The sequence below is a fragment of the Fistularia commersonii genome, chromosome 13 (assembly GCF_037954325.1).
Source record: "Fistularia commersonii isolate RoL2024-O1a breed Wild chromosome 13, RoL_Fcom_v1.0, whole genome shotgun sequence".
In the NCBI taxonomy this organism is placed as follows: domain Eukaryota; kingdom Metazoa; phylum Chordata; class Actinopteri; order Syngnathiformes; family Fistulariidae; genus Fistularia; species Fistularia commersonii.
Genome location: NC_141296.1, coordinates 9,705,672 through 9,720,316, shown reverse-complemented (window position 1 = coordinate 9,720,316; position 14,645 = coordinate 9,705,672). Strand labels below are relative to the sequence as shown.

Below are 14,645 nucleotides of genomic sequence, written 5' to 3'. Positions count from 1 at the left end.
AGTCTGAATCAAAAGTTCAGTGGAACACATTTCCTGAGATTCACTCCTCACTGTAAACAAAACCTATAGTGCTGTTAGTTTTTAAAGAAGAAATGGGGAAGTAGGTTGGTGACTCATTGTGGAATACCTCTCTGACTACAATTGCTCTCTGGTGCGATTTGTTTTACTGGCATTAATGGCCACTGAACATTCAAATACTCTTATAATAGCATACAATCACAGTGCAGCTGTAAACTGATAATCTTGCCTCAGCAGTAATATGATTGTTGATGTACATAGTATTACATTCTCCCTTCCCTATATGCCGGCCTTAATTGTGTTTGCTTTTATCTTATGTCTGTGCAAGAAACATTAAATGTATCATCTTTAATGTTGTCAGCAATTAGCATTAGCGACATTTGGGTACCTTTTTTCAAACATTTTGCATAGGCAATATAGTTTCAATATTTTATGTGGGTGAGGTTCTCTTTCTAGCGTTCCTATCCCTTTGATCATTACTCATTAAGAACATTAAGTCATACCCAATTCCAAGTTTAAAACAGCAAAGCTACACATTTCAATTACACTTATGGTTGTATTTCTTTTGCTCTAATTAAATTTGTTGCTCTGACTTTATCCGTCGTGCCAGTAAACGGCAGCTCATCTGATTCACAGTCACTTACAGGAACTTTGTCTGCCTATGACTTAATTACATTTCACAAATGGAAATATCCAAATCACAAAGACAGTTTTGATGCGTCTTTTTACAATATTAAAAAAATAAATAAACCCTTTTCTGTTTTCTGAATTAAGTTGATAAGTTTTATTCAAATTTCTCATCCATCGTGAATGGATGTCTTTCTCCATTTTAAAAATTAATGTCCTTGTTAATCCATAATTTTAATCATAGGCTATGATTTATTTATAAACAAGTTCAATATTACAGATAATTAATGATCGAAAGGGACCACCACCCTCTGGCTACATTCCAACCCAATCCCCGTCATACTCTTATCCCTGGTCAACTCATAACCATTCCCATCATAATAACTCCATAAAACTCCATATTATACACCAGCTCTGGTGCCTGAAACTTCAGTCCGAAGAATATGTTAACCATGGACTTTGTCAAGATGATTTTTTCCACCTTCACTCCCAACAGTCACGTCCCTGATGCTGAGGAGAGTAGTATTGCAGAGGATGACTGGTAAGATGTCTGGGTGTGAAATGGCCATTTATAGTTCTCTCTCTGCTTCTGTGATGTAATTCTGCTGCCTTGCCGTGTAGGAATCGATTGTTGTCGTTTTTTTGCTTTTTATTCTTTATGCACTCCATAATATTGGGACGTGTTGTATGTAACTGTGACTGATATACTGTAAAAGAGGCATTATTATTAATTTTTGCACAATGTATTGTTAAAGGGTCATGCCATATTGAACTTGGTGTGGTTAAAAAATATCACTTTTTGTAAAGGGACACTTTTCCAGGTTTCATCTGCACATTATGGTGAGGTTGAAGCCTTGCCAGGATTTCCCTGGTAGTATCAAAATAACTTTGATGGTTGAAACTACTGGTCACACAAAGACACTCACACACCTACGATCCATCTGCCATGGTGGTAATATCTACAGTCAAACAGGAATGCCTCGCGCTCATTTTGCATGTAGGAATGAGGCCAATTGTTAAAGCCTTTATGTCGAATTACAGTATTTTTCTGCTTCAGAGGAAGTTGTCTGGTTGTTGTGGGCATTTTCCTGCTTGCTGCTTTTTTGTTACCCCATAGTCAAAAGCTGTATCCATCCCACTTAAAGGTGCTATTAGCTGAAATTGCTGATTAAAAAATCCGTAAGGACCTTCAGTTTCATTTTAACCCTCTCCAGGCAGATGTTGCAGATTTGCGACAGCTAAATGCTACTTAGCTAATTACGCCACAACTTAATTTGAGCCTGAGAGGGTTAAGAATAAAATATATAACCACTTTCTTTGATTCAGATATTGTTGCTTAAAAATACAAGCTCATCTAAATCAAAGCTCAGGGTAAAACACTGCAGAAGCCTCCTTCTATCACCACAACGGTCAGCTATATTGCTATCATTGCCCCCCCCGTTAGGCACGGTGAAACATGGCGTGTCATGGGTTTAATCTGGAAACACTCCCAGGGTATTGACTGTGAACTGCCAGCACCACTGTTCCCATAGTGACCTCTGTGTGCTGGCAGATCAGATCAATAATTCACCATCCTCCACACTGTGCTTTGTGTCTCAGAAAATTCATCGACACAAAAGTGTGGCTAGTGATGTAACTGCATCTTCACTGGACAAGTACAAACATTTCTATTACAGGAATTTTGTGTACCTAAGATACAAATGTATAAATAGTTCATGATTAGGCGCATGTCACATGAGTGTAAGCTAGTACGTGATGCAGAGCCTTAAGATATAAATTCTGTGATACGTTATTAAACAAAATTAATGGAGAGATTTTCAAAATATAGACTTAATTTTCTGATTGACCTTAACATATTTTAATTGAGCCCAATATTGTAGTAGACAGACCTTAATGCCAGAGAATCAACAAAGGTGTAAAACAACCCTTGCCATGCCGTTTCATTTAATATTTGTCTTCTCCCACCTTTTCTATTTGCTTCTATTTGTTGTTATGGTTCCCTCTTAAGTATGTGAAAAGTGTTACCTGTGGAATTGAAACTAATGGTTACTAATGGCAGCCTCGGAAACATTTTTATCAAGCTCCAGTGCCCCGGACAATGCTGCCTTCCCCCTGATCTATAGGATGCTATTTATACAGTAATCATGTATTGATCTCATCTGTCCAACTAGAGAGCTGCTGGAAGCCACATACAAAGTCACAACTCAAAGCAAATGTTATTCTTACAACATTAAACCGTATGTGTTCATTCAATAATGAAATTGGTGCCCATTACAGGGCTTCTTTATCAAGTTTATTATAAACTTCTATTTATAATGAAGACTGCTCTCTTATATTTGGAATAGAATAGTTTATTGTTATCGTGCATCTCCTATGTTAAAAAAGGACATTTCTCATATAGGCATCTTGAACTAATTGTATGTCCAGTAATTTATTCTGGTTTCGCTTGAAGTAGTGCATGAGTAATATGGACTGTTATGCTGCCAGAAATCCAGCCTGCCTGCTGTGTCCCTATAAGCACTTCTTCTTCTTCGTCTTCTTCTTCTTCTTTTTACATTGTTTAATTTCTAAGGCGAGAGGAGAACTATTTATTATTTATGGAAATGACTGGCGTGAAAACGATATATGAAGGGTAAAGGAACAAATGAATGCGTTGGAATTCTTGATACAGTGTGAAACAATGAAGCCCCATTTCAGGGTATTGCTTTCTGAAATAATGATCTGGTACTGCTAGCATGGATTATTTCCAAAAACATTCAGACTGTTTATCTTGATAGACTGCTAATGATCAGGAAAACAAGTTGTGTTTCTCCTGACTGTTTGTGTTAAACCAAACTTACATCCTACCAAAAACCAACGGCTGAAAAACATTTGTCAGAACATGGTGCTGCTTGGAATCAATGTTCAATTAACTAATCACATATTTTGTATATAAGATAAAGATATTTTGATTGTCGTTTATCTGTGAAAGGGCACTATTGGCCAGTAAAATTGTTTGAGGTGACCAATATAATCAAATTTGCTTACTTCAGAAATTGCACTATTTGGATCTGTGAGGTACAAGATTTCTGCCCAAAAGTGCTTTTCATGATTGTAGAGCCCACTTTTTGGCCATCATATGGATCATGTTAGTTTTCACAAGTTTTTCTGTCTCTCTCAGCATGTGCAGCTTATTGTAATCGCTGCCATTCTCCGAGAATATCAAGAAGAGTTAATTTGCTTCTAAATTACGCTTTCACAAATTTCAAATCCCATTAAGCCCAACAGCCTGCCAACTAGCAGGGAGCTCATTAGAGGGCATTTCTTGAAAAGTGTAGTCAAACAGCATGCAGTCCCAGCATATTCTTTGAAGGCACAGTTGTTTAAGCGAACACTTCCAAAATACATAATACTATATCTGGAGAACTTTCAAGTGTAGCTTGAGAGGTCACTTTTGGTGTTTGTGTCTTTCTCTCTCTTTTTTTTTTTTTTTTTGGTCTACAAAATTCTGAAGTCACAAAAATGAAAACATTGACATTGTCTTTTTATGGGTCACCATGGTTATGCTGGTATTTTAATGTGTTCAGATATTGACTTCTTTCTCTAACTTATTTCTAGGCACAGCACAAACTCATCAGAAGAGGCTGGATTTACTGATCCAAGCTTGCTGGAAAACCTCCAGTGTAATCATGTAAGTAATGTCGGAGTTCCTTACCATCTGTCTGCAGTGACTGCCTGCTGTTTAGTGCAAAATTAAGTAGTATTTTGGATCTAATTTTGTGTGTTTGTTGATGCCGTAATATTTTTTACCATTTCTAATTTGAAAGACATGTAAGTGATAAAATAGTGAACTTGTGTTGACTGTTTTGTCTTAGATTAGCACAGAGGGCATGCCTTGCTAGATATCAAGTTCTTAATGGTTTTGCTATTCAGCTTTTATCATCTCAATTCAATAATGACATTGTTAAATGTACAAGTTAGAAATGTTTAAAATTAAAATTTTCTGTCCACGTATGTACTGTGATAGGTTCTTACAGGGTCTGTAAGGGACATCTAATAACAAATACCACAATTCTTTGTGTTTTTAACCAAGTGTCGACATGGACTTTATTGTTAATTGATTTAAGCTTTATAAAGTGTTGGTATACCTGCTACTAATGATGCTACATGCTATTTAGAGAACGCTTTCTGTATTTAATGTGTACTAGTTTTGTTGATGATGATGGTCAAATTTGTTATTTCAATACGAGTCAATTAGTATGTGCCTATCATGCTTACAGCTGAGCAAGCAACTGGAATGATAATGTCTGTAAGCAATTTGGTCCAGTCTGAAAAATTCAATTAAATTCAAATGAGGTACAGCCGGACATCCATTGTACAGAGATCTTATCTTAATGAGTGCAGCACTTATTCTAGCTTCCAGATCACGTCAAAATACTTACTCATCCTGGGAAATATCTCCTAAGGGCGCATCAATACAGTGGTTTGAATGCACGCCACTCATGATTAGTAATCAACTGTAATTGATGTAAATTGGAAATACTGATGTATATCAACTTGCTAATTTTATTATGAAATCCGTATTTCAGATCCATGTCTTCATTTGGAATGAACAAACTATTTTCGATTGACTTGTGTCCGGTCCAGTTTGTATCTAGCCTACCACCCAATAACAACTGGTATTGGCTAGTCTGACTCGTCATGCAGGTTAAGCGATATCGACGATGAATTAATGATTTTTATTATTTTATTGTTTTTTTCATCATTAACTTATTAATGAAGTCAGAAAACACTATTGTCAAGAAGCCAACCTAACATCATTTTTTGTTGGATTTCATTTTTTTTTCATTTTATTTTACACCAGAGGCTAGAATTTAAATGTGATAATTATGTCCTTTCATATTCTTATCATAACATTGCAGATATTTGACTGTCTTCCCCACTTTTTTTATTTAGGGACCCTCTCTGAAAGTTGTGGGAAATTTTTCTTAAGCGTTCTGTGGTCATGGTGAATTCTTGTCGAAATCTTTTTTGCGGCGATTGGGCTTGAATTTCTTCACTTGAAGACATTTCACCCCTCATCTGAGGCTTCTTCAGTTCTAATGACCTGTGGGGAGTTTCCCAATATAACTGTCAGGGTTTTGGGCGGGTTTAGGTTATGGTGGCTTGTAATGTAAATGGGAGAGTTGATCAGCAGAAATTGGGTCTAAGGGGGTTGTTATGTTAATATGGGTGTCGTTCATTTGGGACAAAGGAGCTACTTTTGGGGGATTACCTGGATGGAATATCAAAAGTTAAAGCTAGACAAAGAAGTGAAACCTGTTGGATCACATGAACTAAGGCTCATGTGGAAGTTACCGGGGGCTGGTTCTGGTGTTGATTCTTTCCTGGTTGTTTGGAGGGTGCAGATTTGCCTGGTCTGTGTGTGCAAATCCATCTTGGAATTGATCCCAGTACGCATTATTTTTTGTGAAAGGGTGAGTCTGAGGCACCTTTCTCTGTTCAAAGATGGTTTTTATGTTTTGACAAAGATGGGCTCTTTGACTCCCCTCTAGAACCATCTGTCTACTCTGGCCAGAGTACGTACATTGATGTCTTCAGTAAATAACCCTTGTCCTTCAGGTGTAGGTGGACCGTGGAGTCCTGTCCTGAAGTGGTGGCTCTCCTGTGTTGGGCCATCCGTTTATGCTGAGGTTGTTTGGTCTCTCCAATGTAGACGTCACTACAATCCTCTGTCCGAGTGACATGAGGCACCTCATTCTCCGTCTTGTGCCTGGGTGTCATTGTCCTTGGGGTGCAACAGGTTTTGTCTCAGTGTGTTGTGCGGTCTGAGATGTACCAGTATATTGTGTATGTTGAACACCCTTTGAATATTCTCCGAAACATCAGCAACATACGGTATGACGATGTTCTTTCGTTTGTTGTTGTCTTCTCCTGTTCTAAAAACATAGAACCTCCTGTTTCTTCTCCTGTTCTATATATATTGTATGGCCATCAGTTTTTTAAATGTTACAAATCTTTGTGAAAGACCTTTTTGTGTAAATGTTGGCTTTTTCATGAATGGCAGGCTAGCTGGCTTAATTAAAGAATTAACAAAGCTGCCAAAAATATCCCCCTCCCCCAGTGCATTTTAGGTTAGCTCTTGCTGATTTTAAGATTATTTTTTCGACATTTCTATGTAATTACTCAGAAATGTTCAGCACTACTTTCTTGCTGCAATTTAAAGTTTTAGCTAATTTAAATTTCCTCTAAATTCCAGTAATGTCTTCCAGATTGTTGAGTGGTTTCTTGCAAATTATGTAATTGTTTCCTATTATCAACAATTTCTTGCTGATGTTTTGGCATATTTCTGACAGATCTAGATTTTTATGCTGGTTTTCTTAAACCATAAATTTGAAAAGTATAAATATAAATTTAACGAAATAAAGAGATCTAAAGAGCTAATTTAAATTGTTTTTTCATTTCTATGGACCGGTGATTTTTGTTCATGAAAATTGTCTTGCTATAGCTAGGTTACTCTCTCTTTGTTTTGGCATCATTATCTCTCTATTTCTAAGCCAATTGTAATTTAAATCTTAACCCCCAAATTAAATTTTAACCTTCAGTGAGGTCTTTAAGTAGTCTTGCTTCCCAAAAATCCCTTCATTCTCAGGATCTAAACCTCAAAAGGCTACAGGAAAACAAAGCCCACAAACTCTTTCATGTGAATGTCCTTAAGAGGATACCTGTCAACCTACATCAGATTGAAATGCTGCAAGGTGACAAAGGGTCCTCTCATGGCCACCTGGCCTGTTATAGTCATTGTATCCTTTCATTTACAACAGGCCCTCTGATTTGCCTTACCTCCTACCTCATTTTCTCCTTTGTTCCCTGTTTGAAAGCTCTTAGCAGAGTTGCCATGGCCAACAGTCCAGGCAAATTTAATAATGCTGTCCATGTGTGCACAGCCTTTTGTTAGAGAGGACAAACACACTTGCTTTGTAAAATGTGTCAACAATTCATTGGATGGCTTTCACCATTGTGAGATCATTCACAGGTGTCTCTTAATCAGCTGTATTATCTATATAATGATAAAGGGCATTGCTTTTGAAAGTTGTTTTTAGAGTTTTTAAGAGGACATATAATGTACGTTGTGTTGACCTAATTGTTAGCGAGAGGTAAATTAGAGCAGCAGTGTGATTCAGGCTTGGTGGAGGCCTGCAGGCAGCTGATATTTTTCTTCAGCTGTGGTCACTGACCAGAAACCAGTGGTCCTCCAGAATCCACAAGAGCCTCAGCTGATGCCTGTCTAACACCATCCTATGGGTGGGTTTCCATTTTTCCATCAGCAGTGGGAAAAGGCTGTTCATATTAAGGTTATGCATTTATATTTTTGATTACTTGAATCAGGTGTAAATTGCTTGGACATGTATGAATATCTATGGGATCCCGTAAGTTTCACTCTTGAAGTAATTTCTTTCATGATGTTTGTTTTTTATTGAGTATTTTGGGACAAAAAAGAAATGATCTCACTTTTTAATGAACCCCTTCACAAGTAAAAGCTTCTATTCAGTGATATTTCTTTCTCGCTTATATCATATTAGAATTTGTTTCAGAGCTCCCTAATGCTCATCAGTGTGAAGTGTATATGTGTGATCAGACATAAGTAACAGTTGGTCTGGGGATCTTTTTAGTTTGCTTTTACCTCTCTTTGGACATTTATTCTTCAAAGATGTCATATATATATATATATATATATATATATATATATATATATATATATATATATATAAAATACATATACAATATATGTATAGGAATGGAAACATACACCCTTTTAGTTTTGGATCCACATGTTGTTGGACAAAAGTTGTGAAGGCTAGACATATAAACTGCAATGTTTAGAGTAAACTCGTCAATGCGTTTTGCAAATTTAAATGGGACATATCTGTCCAACGGCTAATTCATTCCTATTATCCCTCCGTCATTTGCCTCATGTGCATCAGTTGTTGTCTTCTCAAAATAAAACCACTATTGCCCATTTGTCAAATGAAGGCTTCTCTGAACTTTTTTGTGGTTGTAGGTTTTCTTAATTATCATTATATGTCAAAGTGACCTTTCCAATTCCTGAAGCCTACAGCTCCTGTCATCCTGGAGTTCATGACCATGATGGCCATCTGTCACACTGCTGTTCCTGAACGTACTGATGACAGAATCACCTACCAGGCAGCCTCTCCAGGTACATTACACTTTTATCAACACAGCTACTTTGGAATTACTTTTATTTTGACGTTTGCTTCACTGTCATTATTTTAGAGTACACTAGTGGTCATGAGAAAAAAATCTTTGTAATGCTTCCTTTTGAAAGCACAGTTTTTGATCCTAGTCTCAATTTAATTATTTTCAAAAACTATTCTGTGTATGCTTCAATATTTTGTAGCTAATCACTCCTTACTACAAAATTACATTACGATAATATTTGTAAACAATAGGTGGCAAGATAAACACAGAGATGTTGCCTCGAGGGACATAAGCTACAGGGAAGGCAGAATCCAAGATTGTTCATGAGTGAAATCATTTACATTGACCATAGTGGATAGACCATTCATTCATAGAAGAATTGTCAGTTTACCTTCAGATATCTCAGTATATGAAAAGAGAAGCCTGTTTGACCATAGCCTGTATGACGAAAGCACGTATGTGTAAGTCTGAGCAAGTTAGGTAACGATGAAAGCCATATATGCAAGCCGTCCCAGTTCTGATAGGGAATGCGCTGAAGTGCCTGTTTTTGGGGAAAAATAAGATTACACTTAAGAGTTTATAAGAAAACTCAATTTCAACCTGACTGCCCAGAAAGGGGCAGTAGTTCCCCATGGAGTGACACTGCACGCTGATTGGACATTAACATTCAGAGGCAGCTACAGTGGTCAGAACTGCACGGTAACAGTGGTAGAATGTGGTTTTAAAAGTTCCTTCCTTTTCCGCACTTTGGCAGTGAATCACCCAGATCACCCTTATGAACAACTCGCCCCTGGTATAACTTCATTGAACCTTTTTTGCAGAACTAACACTGAAATGTTCCTTTTTATTAACTGGACCAGAATGACCAATGTACCGGCAGATAAAACATGCATGTGGTTCAAGATACAATGCATAATTTATTTTGTGTGTCCTTGATCATTCTATTTATACGGATATTTAATTCCCCATCTGTGACCTCTAAATAGTAAATGGAACATTTTTTTTCTGCCTTCAGGTATCAGTATTTAAATAAACAACTCGGGATAAAAAAATATCTCTGGGAGGGTCAGAAAATCAAAATATTCATCGGAAGAAATAACTTGTCCTCCAAATGGAAATTCACCTATTAGTTTTTGTTTATATCGAATAGTGAGGCTTTAAAAAAAATCACAAAGATGCATCTCCTATATGTAATAGTTATATATGTTGCAAAATGCCATGGTCCTATGAAGCTTTGAGATTTGAAGTCAAGACGGGAAGTGCTGTAAAGAGAAAGCTGGATAACTGAAGTGTAAAAAACAAGCAGAGAGCTTTTTCTTGCCTGGAAGCATCCTCATGCAAGCCCCAAGCATTTAAGCTGCCTGCTTTCCAGCCTCCTGTTATTGACGTGTCCATAGACGTGTATCAACATGAATTGGTTTGATATATCAAATATAAATATATTTCTCAGGGCTCTGTCCTAGTAGACGTTTCACTTATGTCTCCTCTCTCTTTTATTTGCTTCCAAGATGAAGGTGCACTTGTGAGAGCTGCACGAAACTTGGGTTTTGTGTTTTCTGGCAGAACTCCTAACAGCGTCATTGTGGAAATAGTAAGTGTAACGTTGATTAATAACTAATTTCATGCGTACAAAGAGAAAAAGAAAGAATATCACTATCAATTATTGTTTATCATTTAAACATGAAATATGGATTAAAACACACATTTCAACCAAAAAAGTTGTATAAGTCATTTTATAATGGACTATTATTTTATTATTGGCATTTGTTTATTACAAAAAATAACATTTAACAAAAGATGTTTATTATAATTTTCTACTGTGTAGTTACAGATGGTTGCCTAGTATATGACCATTTACCAAAAAGCAACAATTTCTTCCCTTAAATCACAGTTGAAAAAGCTCCCACATATTTCTTGTTTTCATCAGGCCTTACTGTATGGATTACATCTTGGCTGAGAATGTAATATTGAAAATGTATTGTTCCAAAGTGAGCTGTACCTTCTGTTAACACACCATTCCAACAAAATCACACTGACTATGAGTAAAGTTCGTAAAAGGCTGACTGTTTGCTCTCCAATGCACTGTAATTGGTTTATCAGAGGATTGCACCCATTGGCAAAAAAGGCTGTATTTATCTTTTATTTGGTCTCGAGTTTTTTGCCTCTAAGGTATTTTTTTTCAAATTCCATAAGCTCACCACAGCTCTCAATAGCAATGTCATCATTCTGTCTTGTCATTTCTTGTTCCTGCAATTTACCACGTTTATGCTCTTTTTTTTGTTTGTTTTTGGTCTGATTCCTCTCAAGATATATTGTCTTTGACAAATGAGGTTTAGGTCTTCCTTCTTATTGATGTGGATAATATCTTGTTTGATCGAAACCAATGCTTTGAAATGTTAAACAACCATAAATTCCATGTTTGACTTGTGATTTCATTTGAATCTTAGCTCACAGCAGAGGAGAAGTATGAACTTCTTCATGTGCTGGAATTTACAAGGTACAGCTGTGGTAACCTTTTTAAATTTTATATTTATATTGTCATGCTTTTTTTCTCGTTATTGATCTTAGATTAATGTAAATGGTGTTACCTGATTCCACATAGGATACACGTTCATCACTGTCTATAGCTTTTGTAATTGGCACTAATTAATTGTGTGACCGCTGTGAGATGTTGTGACTTGAATTCCATTTTCGTCAGCCATATGCTGAAGCTGTGCTATAATTTGCTGTTGTGGCTATAAGACCTTGTAATGCGTTTTCTCTACTTTTCCCACCTTGTCTGTCCCTACTAAACCCCTGCTGCTTGTTTTTATTGCAGTGCGAGGAAGAGGATGTCAGTCATCATGCGCACCCCATCTGGGAAGATCCGCCTCTACTGCAAAGGAGCTGTGAGTGTCTGTCTCTCTCCATGGCAACACATGACAACCCATCACCATCATTGCCGCATACACTAGTGTTGAAGGCTTTTTGCCTCATTCTCCTATCAAGAAATCTTTTCATTGTGCGTCACAGTGTAATGAAGCATGATTATGGTATTTTGCAGACATGTCAGAAATACATAATACAGGAGTCAAAACAATGGTATATTATCAGGGGACAATTAGCAATTTACTTTATAAATGATCAATATCATTGAAATATTTTAGTGCTTGTTTGTGGTGTTCAAGGTCATGGTTTTACCACATATTTCAACATTTCACCTATCCTAATTGTTCAATTATGTGATGTGAAGTGTTTGTAATTTTTCCCATGCTGACCTCTGAATAGATGGTTTGGTTTAATGTTATTAATGACAACATATCAAAATACAAATTTCTCAAACTTTATGTAACGTATCTTATGCTAGATGTATATGCATTTGTTTACTCACCTGTAGCCATCTTTACAATGTTGGCTCCTTTTCATACAAATATCAGTTGCCTGTGCACAAATCGGAGGGGAAAGCAGTTCCATAAGGCTAGGTTGTGGTACATATTCCAAACCCAGGGTGTCTGCTTTGGTCTCAGCCTAGATGTTAATAGTCATGGTGTGTTTGTTTTTCTTCAGGACACAGTGATCTACGACCGTCTGGCAGACAGCTCACGGTACAAGGAGATCACGTTGAAACACCTAGAACAGTTTGCCACAGAGGGTGAGTGGAGAAACATCACCCCCTGTCTGCTAAATGTTAAATGAGGTTTTTACATTGCCGCTGTCTCTTTTTAATCAGTCAGTGATCTTTGATCAATGTTTGTCAGTGGTGTATTTCCTGATTTGAACATATATTCTGATGATCCTTCAACAGTGTGAAATCGAGTTTGGTATTGTAATCTGGAAGCAGATTAGCAGCAAGATACATGATTTGGCTGCGCTTTCCTTCGTGTCCATACTGCCCCCCTGTGGTACACAAGAAAAAATTATGTCATTGGTAATATTTGATGTAGGATAAATAATTCAGGACAGATATCCGAGATCCTCAATCACAGTTATTTACACCTACCTATATAAAAACATGTTTATATCTCATCTTAACAAGCAGATTACCAGTAATATTGAAATGTATTCAAGTTACCTTGAAAAATAATCCATCAGTCTCTATTATGTTGAAATTTATCCGAAACACAATTAAAGTGAACATCATTAAAAGCCTGAAAATTCTCTAAAACAGAGATAATCATGTATTTTTTGTGGATTGCACATTGATAATTGAAAAATTAAAGTCACCAATCAATCGAGTGTTTTTTGTGGAAAATATTGACATTTCTCTTCGATTTGTTTAATATATGTTTCGAGGACAAAAGGTGTGACAGTAAGACTGTCTTTTTTATGTTTTTATTTAAGGATATGACAATTAACATTATAAGAAAAATCTGATGTAATGTAATGAACGACTTGTACATCCTTATCTTTGTCATTTCCAGAAACATCATAAGAATACAGAAAAATACAACAACTCTGAAAATATGAAAAGTGATATATCAAAACAAATCATCAAATCATAATCATGAAATTAATGAGAACATTTATTTTTAAACTTAAGTGCGTAGTAGAATGCAAGAAAAATCTCAAATCTGATATATTGCGGGCAAGTATCTGTAGAAAAAAGGGAGAACCTTGACAAATTATAGTACATGTTTTTGACATTGTATTCATGTCGAATATATATACCTACATATATTATCTTCAATTTTAAACACCTAGGCATTATTAGGTAAATCCTTTTCAATATTTGCTCATTATTTTTCTTTTAGGAGAAATGCATGGCCTTTCACCTTTTATATCTTAGAGTGTGTTACAAAGCATAGTATTATATATTATAAAGGAACATGGGCCAGGAATGTAAAGGTTTCACTGTTCATGTAGTGTTTGGATAACTAGGTCATGCTGCACAACCTCCATTAGAGTGTAAAATGCTTCACATAAATTGGAGTCATATCCAGTCAGCCTAAAGTGGAAATAGAAATTGGTTCGAAATCATGTCATGACCCAGGTGTTTCTGTACCTCTTGTCTAGGACTGCGCACACTTTGCTTTGCAGTAGCAGACATCAGTGAATCATCCTATCAGCAATGGCTGGAGGTTCACCACAGAGCCTGCACCTCCCTGCAGAACAGGGCCCTTAAACTGGAGGAGAGCTATGAACTCATTGAAAAGGTTTGCCAGATAAATTCAAGATCTCTCATATACTTTTTATTCAGTGACATTTCATTGTGAAACTCTGCACTTTTTATGAACCTGCCCTAATCCTGTCATCACCAACAGTTGTGCTAAGCATGTAATCAACATTGTAAGGCTCAGTGTCTGCAATAGGCTGGGCTGTGAAGGGCAATTAGTCATCAGTGCTCAACTTTTACAAAATAGCAAAGACCGTCCTGAGATTCTATTGCTGATAATATTTACAGTTGATGTCAAATTACTTTATTCATGTAATAATAATTAAACTTAGTGTCTTAGTGAACTTAGTGTTTAGAATCACACTGAAGTCAAATATTAGTGCTGTAATCATAGTGAAAATGTGGAATCGTTCCAAATGTTTTTTGCATATTATGTTTGTTGGTGACTGGGAGATTTTCCAGTAGACAGAAAGGTTTTCTTTGAGGTAGGTTTACATTATGTGGAAGCATCAGTCCAACAGAGGAAGCCAGAGTCATAAATCACGCACTTGGCATGTTCTTCATAGCACCTCTTGGCTGCTCAAAGTAAATGGAAGGAATCAATCAAGAAATAAGCACAAAGGTTTTTAGAGAGGAAAATGTAATGTGCATTACTTAACATGGCAGTGATGTTGCCAAGTGTTAATGTTCCCTTGCTCCTTGAGCCATT

General features: G+C 36.5%; 1 protein-coding gene across 5 annotated transcripts in view; it reads left to right on the top strand.

Annotated features, from left to right (window-relative positions):
* The window catches only part of atp8a1 (ATPase phospholipid transporting 8A1), a 101,485-nt gene that overhangs the window by 41,681 nt on the left and 45,159 nt on the right, over nt 1-14,645 (top strand). For 4 of the 5 annotated variants that reach the window (XR_015107005.1, XM_086157932.1, XM_086157934.1 and 1 more), the window contains 8 exons: nt 1,142-1,186; nt 4,243-4,315; nt 8,737-8,842; nt 10,353-10,435; nt 11,292-11,341; nt 11,663-11,732; nt 12,391-12,475; nt 13,837-13,976. Coding sequence is in view for 4 of the 5 variants with exons in the window: in XM_086157932.1 (XP_086014058.1) it covers nt 1,142-1,186; nt 4,243-4,315; nt 8,737-8,842; nt 10,353-10,435; nt 11,292-11,341; nt 11,663-11,732; nt 12,391-12,475; nt 13,837-13,976 (652 nt within the window). In the remaining variant the exon portion in view is untranslated. The remainder of the gene's footprint in view (nt 1-1,141; nt 1,187-4,242; nt 4,316-8,736; nt 8,843-10,352; nt 10,436-11,291; nt 11,342-11,662; nt 11,733-12,390; nt 12,476-13,836; nt 13,977-14,645) is intronic. The other variant, XM_086157933.1, reaches the window with a different exon arrangement.